The 15,434-nt window shown below is 39.5% G+C and overlaps 1 protein-coding gene across 1 annotated transcript in view; it reads right to left on the minus strand.

Moving 5' to 3' along the window:
* The window catches only part of LOC113226129 (zinc finger protein 236-like), a 24,083-nt gene extending 8,749 nt beyond the window's left edge, over window positions 1-15,334 (minus strand). Inside the window, exons 1-11 of the mRNA XM_026458658.1 lie at window positions 15,200-15,334; window positions 14,638-14,736; window positions 13,810-13,915; window positions 12,624-12,868; window positions 11,284-11,476; window positions 8,185-8,393; window positions 7,898-8,114; window positions 7,058-7,182; window positions 5,686-5,832; window positions 3,837-3,992; window positions 1,070-1,168 (exon numbers count right to left, since the gene is read on the minus strand). Of these exons, the coding sequence (XP_026314443.1) occupies window positions 1,070-1,168; window positions 3,837-3,992; window positions 5,686-5,832; window positions 7,058-7,182; window positions 7,898-8,114; window positions 8,185-8,393; window positions 11,284-11,476; window positions 12,624-12,868; window positions 13,810-13,915; window positions 14,638-14,736; window positions 15,200-15,334 (1,731 nt within the window). The remainder of the gene's footprint in view (window positions 1-1,069; window positions 1,169-3,836; window positions 3,993-5,685; window positions 5,833-7,057; window positions 7,183-7,897; window positions 8,115-8,184; window positions 8,394-11,283; window positions 11,477-12,623; window positions 12,869-13,809; window positions 13,916-14,637; window positions 14,737-15,199) is intronic.
* Between the last annotated feature and the right edge of the window lie 100 nt (window positions 15,335-15,434).

Raw genomic sequence — 15,434 nt, forward strand, 5'->3', positions numbered from 1 at the left:
TTAAAAGTACCTCTCGCAATGCATCTGAGCTACAGCCCTCTATTATAAATGGTGGAGGCGCGGACTCTATTATAAATGGTGGAGGCGCGGACTCTATTATAAATGGTGGACGCACGAATCCCAATATGATGGTGATGAAGAACACAACACAACACAAAAGCTTGTGTTGCGAATGATGGAAAAGTTCCAATGAAGGGAACCCCGAAGTGAAAATTTTTTATATTTTTATTTTGAAAAATCTACGAATGGAAGAAGAAATATAATGTAATTCAAGCCTGCAAAAGTTAGACGCAAGCTTACTAATGAAGAAAGGATTCCGATGAAGAAAAGTCCATCGTGGAAAAATGTTTATATGTTGTTACGACAAAACCACCAGGAAAGCGTAACAGAAGGTCGTAATTTATATTTTTTACTTATTTAATATTGTTTTATAATTGGTGTCAGTGAAAAGTGCGAAGGGAAAATATGTATGGTATGTCGGTACAGCGATTCAATGGATTCAACGACGTTGACGAGTTTTTAAACCAATTTGAGACCATTAGTATATTAAATAATTGGTCTGATGTGCAGAAGAAATACGTGTTTGCATTGTATTTGGAGGGGCCAGCTCTACAATGGTACAAAACGTATTTTTCTTCATACATGACGTATGATGTGATTGCACAGAAGTTGAGAGAGGAATTTCCCTCACAAATAGATTACGCACGTGAATTTTATTATAGGCGACAGGGGCCTAATGAATCGCTGATAAGTTATTTTTATAGTCTAGATGAGTTAGCGATGAAAGCGAATATTCAAGATGTTCAGTTTGTGAAGCATTTTTTGAAATCTTTGATACCCAATTTTAAATGGATGCTGGCTAGTAATTTGTATTTATCTAAAGAGGAGTTGAGAAAAACAATTACACAAGTAGATGATGTATTTAATCACAGCTATAACGTGAGACAAGATATTGAATTGCCAGTAGTTTGTCACTTGGAGCACTCTTACTGTTGGCAAACACAGGGTGACTCTGCACCGATAATTAGACCCGAGTCTAAGAAGTCGGAATATTTAGTGCCACAAGCACCAGTCGTGCATCAGGATACGCCATGTCAAGGGTATTCACGAGCACATAGTAGTGGATCTTCGCCGGGATCTCCTCAACGTAGTTGTCAGAAAAGTGCAACTGAACATGTAGAAAATTTGTCTACAATTGATAGTTCTAGTGTAGATAGGGCACCTTTTATATCTGTTTTTATTAATGATGTATGTTGCGAGGCGTTGGTGGATACTAATGCTTCAGTTTCCATAATTTCTCGTTGTTTTGTAGAGAAGTTACAGTTGCGTATCGATGATAGTCCAAGTTTTCCATTACGTATAGTGGGTGCAACGCCAATAAATGTGCGGTCGTCCACCAAGGTGTCGTTGATGATTAATGGGAAGGATTATCCTTCGAAGTTGCTGGTTGTAGACGATTTTAAAGAATATTTAATTATAGGCCAAGATATTTTGAAAAACTATAGTTTCGAGTTGTCAAAAGTGGAAATTGACAATAAAATTTCTTCTTCTAAGTCCATGGTAGATATTGGACCAAAGAAAGAAAAGTCTCCTTTGAAAACCGTAGCAAAAAGTTTAGATAGCTTCTCGGTTTTGCCAGAGATGATAAGTAATGTTGACGTGAGTGATAAGACGTGTCAATTGCGTCAAAAACGGGATTTAGATATAAATAATTATAATTATGATTTGCCGAAAATATATATAAAATACAATTCGAAAAGCGACATTTCTAATCGTGTTCGCGTAAGTAATGTGGCGAATTTGCGAAGTGACTACGTAAAACGAGCAGCTTCGATGAGTTCTCGTAAGGAATATGTAGATGATTTACAATTAAAGCAAAAGCGAATGTTTGACAAGAAAAACAGAGTTGCTTTATCTAAGAGGTATGTTACGCGAAGCTTAGGGTAGTGAATTGGTTGAGTAGGATTAATTGTATTATGTGCAGATTAAGTATGAATAGGAATAGGTTGGGTAGGCAGAATCTACTCCATGTGAATAGGATGAAAAAGTTCTATAAGAGGGAATTTAATGTGTTTGTTTCTACTAGGTTAATTAATTTTTTATATTTATTTTTCATGTGGAACCACACTGACGTTATGAGAAATATTTGGAGAAAAATTAATATTTTCCTGTACATGCAGACTTGGAAGGAAGGGAGGAGAAGATACACCATCAAATAGATAACATTTACTTTTGTTTTTCTTATATATATTTTTTTAATTTGATAGATATATTATCCTGTATGTGCGAATAGTTCCTGCTCATCCCTCCAGTTGATCAAGGACTGTCTGCATTCTGGGAAAATATATTTATTTAATTATTAGAAATTCTTCATGTGGTATACCCTCATACCATATGTATGTCTTAGGACATGTAGTTAGAATATGTTGTTGACGTTATACGTGGGTTGGTTTTTGTTTGGTTAAAGATAGCAAGTGAAGCTGATGGAACGTGATAGCTGCAAAATGAGGACTAAGGCAGCTGGGAGATCAATAGTGATGTAACCCAGTGATCGTCCGATGGATGTTCAAGCCTGTGTCGTCGTTGTGGCAGCATGCACGTTGGAGATAGCTTAGGCTGAGATAGTTAGGAACTTGTAGTGATGTTTAGAATTTTTATTAGGATCGTTCAGCCAGTTTAGGGTCGCTAAAATAAAGTGTTAGGGTTTAGTCAGGTTCCCTAATTAGATAGGATAGCTAACTAGTGAAAATATTTTGATTTGTTTGTTTAGGATGTGATCATGGTCTGTCCTTTTAGATAGGTTTTTGGCAGACCAAAGCCATAGCCTCCTCGGTGGTTTACTTGTTGGTAAGTTAGTGACTTCCGAGCAGTGTGTGGCTAGCCTGTAGTAAAGGCTGATCGCAGATGTAAGTTGCCTATCATAGGTAGACCATCAGCTAGGGATATTCACCCCTTCAGCTGTGAGGAAGAGGGATGTAGACTAGGCTGTACTCTTTGAGTAGGATTGCTGGCTGAACATAGGTAGTGATTATAGTTTGTATTTGGAACGCTAAGAAAATAAGGAAGGATCTTGACATATGATATTAAGATCATTGTTTCGTAACCCTAGACATGAAAATGGTAAAATAAACCAAAGTTTAAGTTAATCCCGGTTTTTATATTATTAAAAGTACCTCTCGCAATGCATCTGAGCTACAGCCCTCTATTATAGTACCATCCAATATATCGATGATTTTAATCTATTAATACAGGAGATCTCGAGATGCAAATAGGATTCAGAGTTACAAACTAGTTTATTAATATGGGCCTTATGCGGATGATTTTTGTTACACGCTGCATAGCCGGCAGGAATCTGGCCACCGGCTGCGGGTGGTTGGACTTTCCCACCACATTTGTGTCCCCTGATAATCCGGCTTGTCAGGGTCAGATTTACTCTGGTGGGTGTGGTGCCAATGCAAGTGGCTTTTATATGCTCGTACTTGGTGTTGATTTCAATTTCGAGTGGTTTTCCCAGGCTTTTGGAAGTTTGGATACCATTATAGTTAGATTCATTATAGATTCATCTGCACCTCTACGAGTTCACTGCGACAGCTTCTTCACAATTTTATATGGCTAATTATACAGCGCCCCTAGCGGAACAAAGAAGAAGCAATATTTTGTATACAAATTTTATGCAGTCGCTAGCGATTACTGTCACTGTCATCTCATGGTAGATGCACTGAACTGTTGAGAGTGTATCAAGTCTCAAACGTAAATTCATGAGTTTAAGGTGCACTTGCAGTTATTTTTTTCAAGTAAAATGAAAAGGCATGTTCATTATTTCTTAAATGACTTACCTTGCAGGAATAGGGCCTTAGCTGCGAGTGCACAAGCTGGTGACGCTGCAACAGCTGCTTATGTTTGAAGCTTTTGCCGCATTTATTGCACACGTAGCGCTGGCCGGCGTGTTCCGCCTCCTTGTGGTACACCACCGATGACGGGTGGTTCAACACCTGGAGTAAGAGAGAGGGTAAAATGAACATTTGGGTATACATTTAGGAAACTTTCATTTTAAAAGGTAAAGGACCTGATCAAATTCATAACAGCGAGATTTCTAACATAGTATAATAAGAGAAGTAGGGCAACTCCCACCTGCTCGGCGCATCAATGCCTACAATTAGCTTGAAGAGTTTTTTTTAATGATATCAAGTGATGGAACGAGCAAGTCATGCGCCTGATGGTAAGCGACATGCCTGTTCATAGTAGTTGCAGTGCCATTAAGATTCTTAAACCGCAAAGGTCTGCGGGGCACTGCCACTTCGCCGTGCCCCTTAGACATAAGTTGACAAGTTCCATCTAATCTAATCCTTTTATATACATTTTTAAGACTTCTGTACGAGTGAAACCGTACATTTTTTTTTATTTACATTTGTTATTTTAATATGCACAAGTAAACCCGCACGATATAAGTATTCAATTTATGCTTACTACAACACCACGGTGATCGATGTATATTTTGCAATAAATGAGTGTTATTATTGTCTCGTTCGGACACGGTCGTTTTATTTACATTAGTTAATAATACTCCAATCATTTGCATTGCAATTTGCATCTCTCTATCTCCTTGCATCGTCCTACTTGCATTTACATACATCCTGCAGTGCAACGTGTGTTAACGGCACAACTTTAAAGGCCTAAAATATAGGAATACATTAAAATAAATTAATAAAGTCGAAAAAATCCAAACTTTACTTAAAATAATAAGATATTTCCATATTACATTCTCGCTTTGTAAACAATAGGACGTTCGGTAACTTTCATTTGATAACTGTGTTCTGAAAAACGTTCGTAACCTTATATAGAGAAGTTCGAGTAATCGTACGGGTGTGACGCCATTTCGGTTCGGTTTCCAATACGAAAGATTAAGGTTCAATTCGGGTGTTGTGAAGAAAATTGAAAAGACAGGGGTCTTTTTTCTTTAGCCGAGAGAAGCGCGGGGAGATTCGAGAACTCTGTTGCGACTGGCGTAAGTGGTACTGATACTCGAACATCGAGACGGAGGACGAAATTAAAAACAAATTAAAATTACATCTTATTAATAAATGTTACTACAAATTAAATGAATACTTTGATGACAAATAAAAATAATAATATTATAATAAATCTGAATAATAAATAAATCCTAATTATATACTATAAAGTTATGCTATTGCAATCTAATTATATTCAAACTTTCAAGTGACCTATATTATTTCATAAATAACAATTCTAATTAATAATTGAAACCTCGGCCTACCTCTGTTCTTATTGTTATCCCTAATAAAGGGCCCATATGTGCAGCGTTATTTCAATTTTAAAGACATGTACCACACGAATGCAATAAATAAACTCCCGAACACATAATTCGAGTCGTAAAGGGGTAGAATACAAAAATTAATTAAATTTTTATTTTTTTATTAAAATTTTTATATAAAATTATTATTATCGAAGAAAAAGTTTTCCCCGCTTTTGCAAATCAAAATTCCCAACAAGGACTTATAGAAAAAACTTTTGGTATACTAGTTTCAAAATTGCATAATAGTTTTTGATCAATGAAACATTGTTTAAGCTTAGGCTTAATACTGAAAATGCGTGGTGGCCCGAATGACGTGTCCGGGAGTGTATAATGAGTATTGAGTATTGGACGGAGGGCAGCGAGAGAGGCACCTTTCCGCAGAGGTCGCAGGCGAAGCGGCGCGCGTGCGGCGCGCGTTGGCGCCGGTGCGACAGCGCGTGCAGCGCCAGCGAGCGCGGGTAGGCGAAACGCACGCCGCACTCGCCGCACACGTACGGCTTCTCGCCCTGGTGCACGGCCTGCAACACGCCCTGCAGGCTCAACGACGCTGCGGCTCGCACGCGCCACTGCTAGCCGCGGCACACGGCAGCGAAGGCAGCTATTCTGCCGTCCACTGACTACAACGCGGCTAACTGGCTAAATCATTTCTTGAGATATCATAAAAAACCACAACCCAGTTATAGGATAGTGAAATTGTTTAATGATATGATAATTCAGCTATGCATGCTTAGGGTAAGTTCCGACAAGTCGAACACATAAATTTATTTTAACTGTTTTTAAAAGATAATTTTGCGCTTTATCTTTTGCTATTTAAAACGGATATGTGACCTTTTGTCACTTAATTTATTACAAGCAGTATTTATTACAAGTCCCCGTAGCATGCGTATGGCTACGCATGATAGTCGCGACGCGCGCGATAAAATTGAGATAAGCGCGCGCTGTTGGCTGTGTCAATCAGATCTAATTTAGATAGCCAATGGCGCGCGCTTATTTCAATTTTATCGCGCGCGTCGCGACTGTTATGCATAACTATGCTACGGGGGCAGGTGGACCAGATGTCGCGACGAGTACCAAGCAACTATTTTTGTAAATATTTGTTTTACATTGACGAGCTGCGATTTATCAAAGCTATTTTAATTTCTAGTAAGAACGTACAAATCAAGTAGACGGCACTTATTGCAAATTTTTAACCGACTTCAAAACAAAGTAGGAGGTTCAATTCGACTGTATTTTTTTGTATGTATATAACACTTTAACTCCGGTTTTGTGAACAGAATTAGATGATTAAAAAAATACTTTAAATCGCTCTTATGTAATATTTTCGGAATGCACGTTAGACGTTTTACCCTTCCAGTGTGAATATTTTTATCATTGGCTACCTCGATCGTCATCCTGACATTCACTGCCAAGAGTTGAATCCCATATATTTCGGAACCAATTCAGTTTTTCAATTTCTGAAGTCCATTAATAAATGTAATCTATTAGTCCATTAGTAAACGAACAGGATTTGAAATTTCAAGTTGAAGTTTATGCGCAATTTCGAGCATAAAAACTTTTTGCATAATCTTGACGTAAAAAACCCATTGAGCGATTATATAATGAAAAAGCCCGCGGGTAGAATTTGGGGCATTACGGTCGACTTTGATTGCTTTGACACTGTTTACGAGCAAGTGTGATGAAAAGATAATTAAAAAAGTCCTCGCATTGGACTCATGGCAGAGTATGAATGAATATGGCATTTACCTTGATATGCATAGACTTGCTCTGTTTACTACTGAACATCTTATCACAGTGAGGACACTTCAGTTTCACTTTACCCTTGGGGTCGATTACTTCTGTACTGTCATCCACTGTCTCTTCTGCTTTCTCTGAAATTATTACAAACTATTATTAATAAAATTATTATTTTTTCCTGTTTCTACGTAACGAAGTACAATTTCAATAAAGAATTTTGATCTCTGATTGTGCGTAACTGCGAAATCTTCATATCGTCGGTGTTTAGTAGAAAGGCGAAAGCGATAGAAAAAAACTGCAATATAAAATCCAGTTTTGGTTTTAATCAAGTTTAGTTTTAAAAATTGAGTTTAAAAGGGAACGAAAATATTTTTAAAAAGTCGTGCAAACGTAAAACATGCTCTTCTGAAATATTTTTCGAAATGGTGCTTTCGTCTTTGCTACAAAACACCGACGATATGTTTAAAGATCAACACAACAAACTGTTTAATTTTTTCTGGGTTAACATTTTTCTTAAACTGTCTTAGTAGCAGTAAAGCTCCTTGTGGCAGAGTTTAAAGTAGAGTTAAAGTACTATCAACATATTTCTGTAACCAAGCAGTAATGTTATTACTGCGTTCCGGTTTTGAAGGGTAAAGGTGATGGAGAAAGTACGGGCACATGGATTCTGTCAATTTATGTCTTAGGGAAGAAGAATATGCAGAGGCAATGCCTCTCAGATCTTTGCGATTCAAAGCTCCGAGCGGCACTCGTCACAGTCATCCCGTCACTTGGTAATCATAAAAAAATATTTTATTTTTTTCTGTTAAGGTACTGAAACTATTGAAAAGCGGCCACAAATAATGTTACCGTCATTCTTCGATTCCTCTTCAAGACCGGAGCTGACTTCACTAGACGCCGGCTCCTTCTCCGAAACCAAGCTTTTGATGAATTCGGCGGTGTCGTCCTTGGCCTTGTCGCCGAGATCGGGCAGGGCCGTCATCGGGACCTCCGGGAGGTCCGGCGGCAGCAGGAGCGGGTCCCGCCCGGCGGGCTCGGGCGCTTCGTCCGTGTCGGCCGGGGCGCCCTGGAACGCGCGACACGTGACATTCGGCCAACGTTGACGCGGCGAGAGAGGCGCAGTAGAGGAGACTCACTACGGGCGCGGCGCAGGCGATGACGGTCTGGCCCTGGTGCGCGGAGTCCAGCTGGTGCTGCGTGAAGGCCACGCGCGTGGCGAAGGTGGCGGCGCAGGCGCAGCGGTACAGCACGGGCCCGTGCTGCGCCACGTGCGACATGTAGCGGCCCACGCACGAGAACTCCGCGCCGCAGATGGCGCACAAAGAGCGCGTGGGCCGCATGCGCCCTGCGCACAACGGCTCTTACACGCTCTACTCATACTTTTCATCATCTAGAAATTAACGACTAACGCCACCGCACCCGTACCACTGATGTGTATGCGTGTCACCTAAGTCAGTCAGTAATAAACTAGCTTCCGTCGCATTCGCTTGTTTCATTGCTACGCCCATACGTATCAGTGGCGATCGAGGCTGTATCATACTCACGCAATAAAAAAAATAATAACAAAAATGACGGATTTTTAGGCAGTGTTTCCAATTTGGACCCTAATACTCAAGATTAGCAAATATTTGCCAGACGGTTCAAGCAGGTTTTAGGGTTAAACTCAATCGACACAGAGGCAAAGAAGAAAGCAGTGTTAGGTGTTAGGTTAAAGGTAGATTTGCGGCAAATGTAACTTATCGTAACATGATAAAACAATTAACGTTCTACGTCGTTCAGAAAGGCGCAAATGTTCAAATTTCAAATAAATTTAAATCGGAAAATCAAATAAATAAATAACGCACACACTCAACATAACCTCGCACTAGGGAAACCCTGTGTCGCGAGTGCCATGGACACACACATAGACAACCACAAATTACACCCAAACTCACGAGAGAAATAAATGTAGGCCATACAAACATTTCTCCCGGCCCGGGAATCGAACCTGGGACCGCTGCGTGGCAGTCCGGCATGATAACCGTTCGACCACGGAGGCAGTTAAAAATTTAGTGGCGGGAAGCATTATTCGAAATTAGACTGCAGTCAAGCCTATAACCAATTGCTTCTTACAAAAGAAGCTGAAAAGCTGACTACAATCAATACTACAAAAGGTATATTTATGTACACACGCCTAGACTTTGGGCTCGCGAATGCACTCGCGGTGTTCCAGGCCGGAATGCGACTTCAAAAGAATAAATACGTTTTTCCAAGACAGCGTTACGTCTTTAGGTCATATTATTGATAAGAAAGGCTTGTACAAGTGCCCTAAAAAGGTAGACGCTATAATAAAGGCGCCTCGGCCTAACAATATAAAGGAACTTAAGAGTTTCCTAGGGTTGGTGAATTATTACCGAAATTTCGTAGCGTCGAGTATACTATGTCCACTCCACGAATTATTACGCCCAGATGCGGAGTGGGAGTGGACCACGCGACACGAGGCGCTTTTGAGCAGATGAAGCGAGAGATAGCGTCCGAACGCGTGCAGGCACATTTTGAGCCCAGCGCCCGGCCGGGCTCGGCCCCGTGCTCTCGCAGGTGGACGCAGATGGAGTTGAGCGCCCACTCGCTTATGGCTCGCTTGCGCTGATTGCCAGCGAGCGAAGCTAAAGTCAGCTACATAAGGAAGCGACAGCGATAGTGTTTGGTATAAGACGATTCCATCAATACTTGTATGACCGCTCGGAGCCATTTATATTGAAAACAGATCACAAACCGTTATTAGCAATTTTTGGGGAAAAGAATGGTATTTCGGTAATGACCCGATTAGTGAGGTACGCCACATGTCTTTCCGCGTATAACTACGTCATCCAGTGCATTTCGGGCAGCGAGAAGCTAGTTGCCGATTACTTCTCACGCGCGTGTCCGGTGATGCCGGTGGGTAACATTACGGCTGCGTCGTCGTCACAAAAACAATGCAACTTACTAACTGTTAACGCGCTGCAACTCGGGAATCTGTCCCCGTTAACCTACAGGGACATCCAGAACGAAACGGTGACAGATAAAACTTTAGCAACGGTATCAAAATATGTTCAACTAGATTGGCCGCGCAGGGTTCAATGTACTAACATCGGTTAGTATTTTCGTTATAGGAATGATTTAGAAATAGAAAAGGGATGTGCAATGAGAGGTCATCGTGTTATAATTAACCTATATTACCTAAATTATTAAGAAGTAGATTATTGCAAGAGTTGCATAACTCTCATCTAGGCATAGTTAAAACTAAAAGCAATGCTCGAACACGCATGTGGTGGCCTGTTATAGACTGGGACATTGAACAGCTGATCGGCGCCTGCACTGTATGCAGCGCGGTGCGGGCCGCACCCGCCAGCTGGAGCCGGCTGCCCGGACCGTGACATCGTATTCACATCGACTACGTGATGGTAGCTCAAAGAACGTATTTGGTTGTGGTAGACGCGTTCAGTAAGTGGGCGGAATGTATAGACAAGACAGGCGGTACAACTAAACAATTAAGAACTGAATTAATGTTGCTGTTTTGGAGATTCGGGTTACCAGAAACCATAGTGTCAGATAATGATGCTAAGATTGCTTCTCATGAATTCATACAATTTTGTCAAAAGAGTGGTATTAATTATGTAACTTCCCCTATATACCACCCAATACGCAATGGTTTAGCAGAATGTGCAGTACGAAATTGTAAAAAAATTATTAAATCGATTATAGAACAAGAATCAAAATGTACGAGTCGATTAAGTCATACGTCGCAGAGTTACTTGTTTGAATATCGTACAGAAGTACACTGTAGTACAGGAGTAATGCCGGCTAAGATGATGTGTATGCGTGAGTTACGTTCGAGATTAGATCTCATAGTACCACCGCTAGGAAAAACTTGTCGGCGCGCATCCCTCGCCGCCAGTGCAAGTCGGTAGACAAGCGCGTACGTTTTGCGATAACGACGACGTGTGGCTCAAATGTTTTGTGAACCGGAAACCATATTGGAGTAGGGGTAAAATAATTAAGAAAATAGGCATTGGATGTCAATTGCAATAACGGAAATAATCCAATAGCTAGCCACGCTGATTCAGTAAATGAGAAAAGAAGACTTCCCCTAGACGTATTGTACAGACCAACCATAAAAAATAAATAAATAGCAATGTCTTCAGTATTGCACCATAGTCCTTCACACCTGCTAAGGAAAAATAATTAATAACTGTTCTTTAATAGTGGAGACCAACCTTTCGGTCTTCCTCGTCCCTTTCCCTTGACAACAACGACAAGCTCTCCCGAAGTCTCCATATGACCTATAATCTCGGGCTCCTTGGGCACCATTAGCTTCGTCTCAACGTCGGTTTCTGGCTTCGTTTCGTTCTCGCTGTCGTCTCCATCGGTCACGCCTTCCTCTTTGAATATCCTTTCCAATTCTTTGCCCTGAAATAAACAACGATAATCACGAATCAGACAAATACTCGAGAAAAACTAACATGTAAACATAGTATAATAAAACTAGTAGCCCAAGCCCCGCCTGTTTGACGCGTCAATGCCTACATGTAGCAAAATATAATTTTAGACACAGAGAGAGGGGAAGTCTAGTTTCATAAAGACTTGTGTTGTACTCAGTAGACAATACTATACTATAGTCCATCTGTTTAGGTACTTAACTAAATGTAAACAATCTTGAGATGTCTATTTAATGAAATATACATTTATAAAATGATTTTCCCTTACCTTCAAATACAAAATACAAATACTTAGCTTCATATGAAATTGCATGCCTATTTTTATACCTATTGATTTGTAAAGCTTATGTTTCAATAAAAAGATGTATCAAGATTGTTTACGTTTAGTTAAGTACCTAAACAAATGGACTATAGTACAGATAGCCAACTTCATATAAAGAAGTGTAGCACTCGTAACTCCACTTATTCGATCGCTTTTGATTCTTACCGTTGATCACTAGATGGTACCAAGTAAACCCACGATGCTATTGTAATAATATTCTGAAAGGCCAACAGATGGCAGTTATTACATTTTTGTCAAGGTTAATGCTCTTGTTCAGGTGTTGATTATTACAATAATATACAATAACATGGGGACTGGCTTGTGGCCTCCATTTCTCTTCTCCTGTGGACTCTTGTTGTGGGTCAGATCCCGTATAGGTTTGGCCGAACTGAATATTGATGCTCAGGGATATGAAGATGACCTAGTGATCACAGTTCCGAGGGCACTGTTAAAGTACTATATCATCACTTATGCAAGGAGCATTTGACACCATTTCCGCATGGTGTCAATATAACGAATTATCATTTATTAATGCAGAAAAGACAATAATTGTCCCCTTCATTAGGAGACGGAAACTAGACAAGTTAGTGGAACTGATCCTTGGTGGCAGGGCTGTGGGTTTTTCCGCAGAAGTCAAATATCTAGGGATATATTCTTATGGTAGGACTGTGTTGGCATCTAATACCAAAGATGAATAATCTCAGGTTATATAAGGTAATTGTGAGGCCCATAGTGATATACACCTCTGTTGCTTGGAGTACCAAAGTCAGCCGAACAACCATAATAGAAAAATTACCTGCACAGCTTCTTTGAATCTGTTTGGAGTTTTTCTCCTTCTCTTCCCAGGTACCTCTTCCTTATTTTCCTGTTCTTTAGCAGCCAGTTCCGATTCCCTGGCCGCAGTTTCCTTTGCAATCTCCTCTGGAGACTTCGGCTTCTTGGGTGGGCGGCCACGTTTGCGCTTGGGCCTTTCCAGCCCAGACACTTGCAAGGAAATAGGATGCTCTTCATGGTAGATGCCATCATTACTGTTCACTGAAACTGATTAATAGTGTTTTTAGATTGTTATCACCATTCTAGGTTGTAGTTGGTTCAGCCAGTATCCATTGCCATCCAGCATGGTAATAATGCCAGTATTATGGGAACTCTTTTGCCAGACACTATAGACAGCTGGAGTTTTTTTTAAGTAAGACAAATTCTCTTGTAAATCCCAGTTTCTCTATGAACCAAGCCTAGTGCTGACCTTTAAGATCTTTAATATAATCTTTAATATCTGTTTTTATTGAATAAATTTGCTAAAAAATAAAAAGGTGAACCATCAAATTGTGGAACCAACTCCCGGCGCATGTATTCCCTCCCCTCTATAACATCGGGTCCTTCAAACGTAGTGTGAAGAAGCATTTGGCCAGACCGGCAAAATGATAGTGACGGAGTGAAGATATTTGTGTTTTCCATCCGTTACTCTCATCTCTGGACTGTATTCGCACTTTCCATCAGGCGCGGTGCAGTCATTTTGCCGAGTCACAATAAAAAAAAAAAAAAAAAAAAAAAAAAGGTATGTTTGCATTTTGTACATTTCACTTTTTACAAATAAAATGGAATAATATTAAAATTTTATGTATGCTAATCCAGGTGATCCTACGCTCATTGCAAAATCATGATCATGGGCACACTGACGTCATGACCAAACATTTAACTGCCACTGTGCCTGGCCGAACAGGTACCATGCTGGACTGCTACTGCAGAGGTCCTGGGAACGATTCCCAGGCCAGGAGAAATATTTGTTTGGCCTATATTTATTTCTCTTGTGAGGTTGGGTGTAATTTGTGGTTGTCTATGTGGGTGTGTCCATAGCACCTGCGATACAGGGTTCCCTTAGTGTGTGCATTCTTTGTCTACTTTACATAAAGACCTGTGAGATGTATTCTGAATTTGGTATTTGACTGACACACCTCTAGATTGAGAGTAGGTGTTATACATACTATCATAAACAATGTGGTCAGCATTAACATCTTCTTGGCCCTCCTGTGCTTTAAAAACTGTTTTCTTGTACTCTTTTTCCCGCTGATAGAGCTCTCGAATGATTTTCTGGAAATAACAAGATAAATTTTGAACCAAATGTTTCTCTCTGGTAACTGTTGAATGTTTTTAATTAACTGGGCTAAGGCTTTTGAATATACCAACTCGTTCTCTTTTTCTATAATTTACAACAATTTAAATATTAACATGTAATTGGACATAGTTATGCAAACAAGAACCAACCAACACCTCGAGTGAAATTGATTTATGTATTTAGGTAGAACACCAGACGTGTCCTTTACTCGCTCACAAAATATCCTGGCAATATATCAAGCCAAAACGGAGAAAATAAAAGTCCTTCAGGGTACCAACCCTAAATAACTAACTTTTTAATAGCTAAAAAGAACCATGCTGCTTAACTTCATACAATGTATTTTTTTAAATATGCTAAATGAATCTATGTCACATGTACTGAAGTACTGTAGATCTTTAGCGTTTCATTACGAAAACTACATAGAACATGGTTCTCATTAACTAAATAAAAAGATACATAATGTTTTCTATTTACTGCTACATACTAGTTTCCCTATATCATTCTCAATACTACACATAACTCACGTTGTTTGTCTCAAATAACTTACCTATTTATTACTTCACATTGTTTTTACAAAAATCTAATTATCTCGAAAGCGACATTTTGTGGGTTGGTTGTAGTTTGCATAACTATGTCCAATTATATTTATGTAAGCGAAATGTACATCCTAGAGTAACTAAATGTAATTTTTTGTTACCTGCCCATTGATGATGAGGTTCAGAAACTCTACTGTGGCCTCCAGTTGAATGGTACAGCCAGGACAAATAGTGCGTGGCAGCTGACCATCATCTGATACCTGAAAGAGCATAATTTGTAGAATGTGAAGGAATTAGACTACTTCATGCTCTTAAACGAGATACCAATTCCAAAGAAGATTCGAGTGCTCTATATAACGCTGTCCTATGAAATACATACCTACTCGTTGTAGATCTTTGACTTTTATAGTGCAATTTTTTCAGCACCGCAAGTAAAGGGCGATTACTGTCAAATTGTGGCGCCAGATTGAGATAAAAATATCCAGATCCTCTCACCAAAGTACGTATTATTAGCGTTATGGGAATGATGAATCTAAATTTAGGTTATGACATTAATATACTAATATTTAAAAACCCAGAAATTATAATTGTATTTTATAGACGCAGTGCCCTGATACATCGGCGAAAATTATAGCAATTAGGGAATGAAATGTTATAACTGTGCGAAAAGTCAGCCATCTTGAAATATAAATTGAAGTCAATACAACCACAAATTAAAATCACCTTGATAGGCAAATACGTGTTGATTATCTCACTTAAATTTTGAGTATTTTCTTCAGGAGAATATAATAAAGTTCCACTATCATTTTCTTCACCACATAATCTACAAACAGTGGAATTGTAGAGAAACACTTCCATGTTCAAGAACAGATACAATTATGCGCCACCTACTTCCGTATAAAGAGAACTATGTAGAGCGTTTAGTTATTATTATATCATTTTTATAATGTAGTGATTT

Source organism: Hyposmocoma kahamanoa, unplaced genomic scaffold (assembly GCF_003589595.1).
Source record: "Hyposmocoma kahamanoa isolate Upper Pololo Valley unplaced genomic scaffold, ASM358959v1 182, whole genome shotgun sequence".
In the NCBI taxonomy this organism is placed as follows: Eukaryota; Metazoa; Arthropoda; class Insecta; order Lepidoptera; family Cosmopterigidae; genus Hyposmocoma; species Hyposmocoma kahamanoa.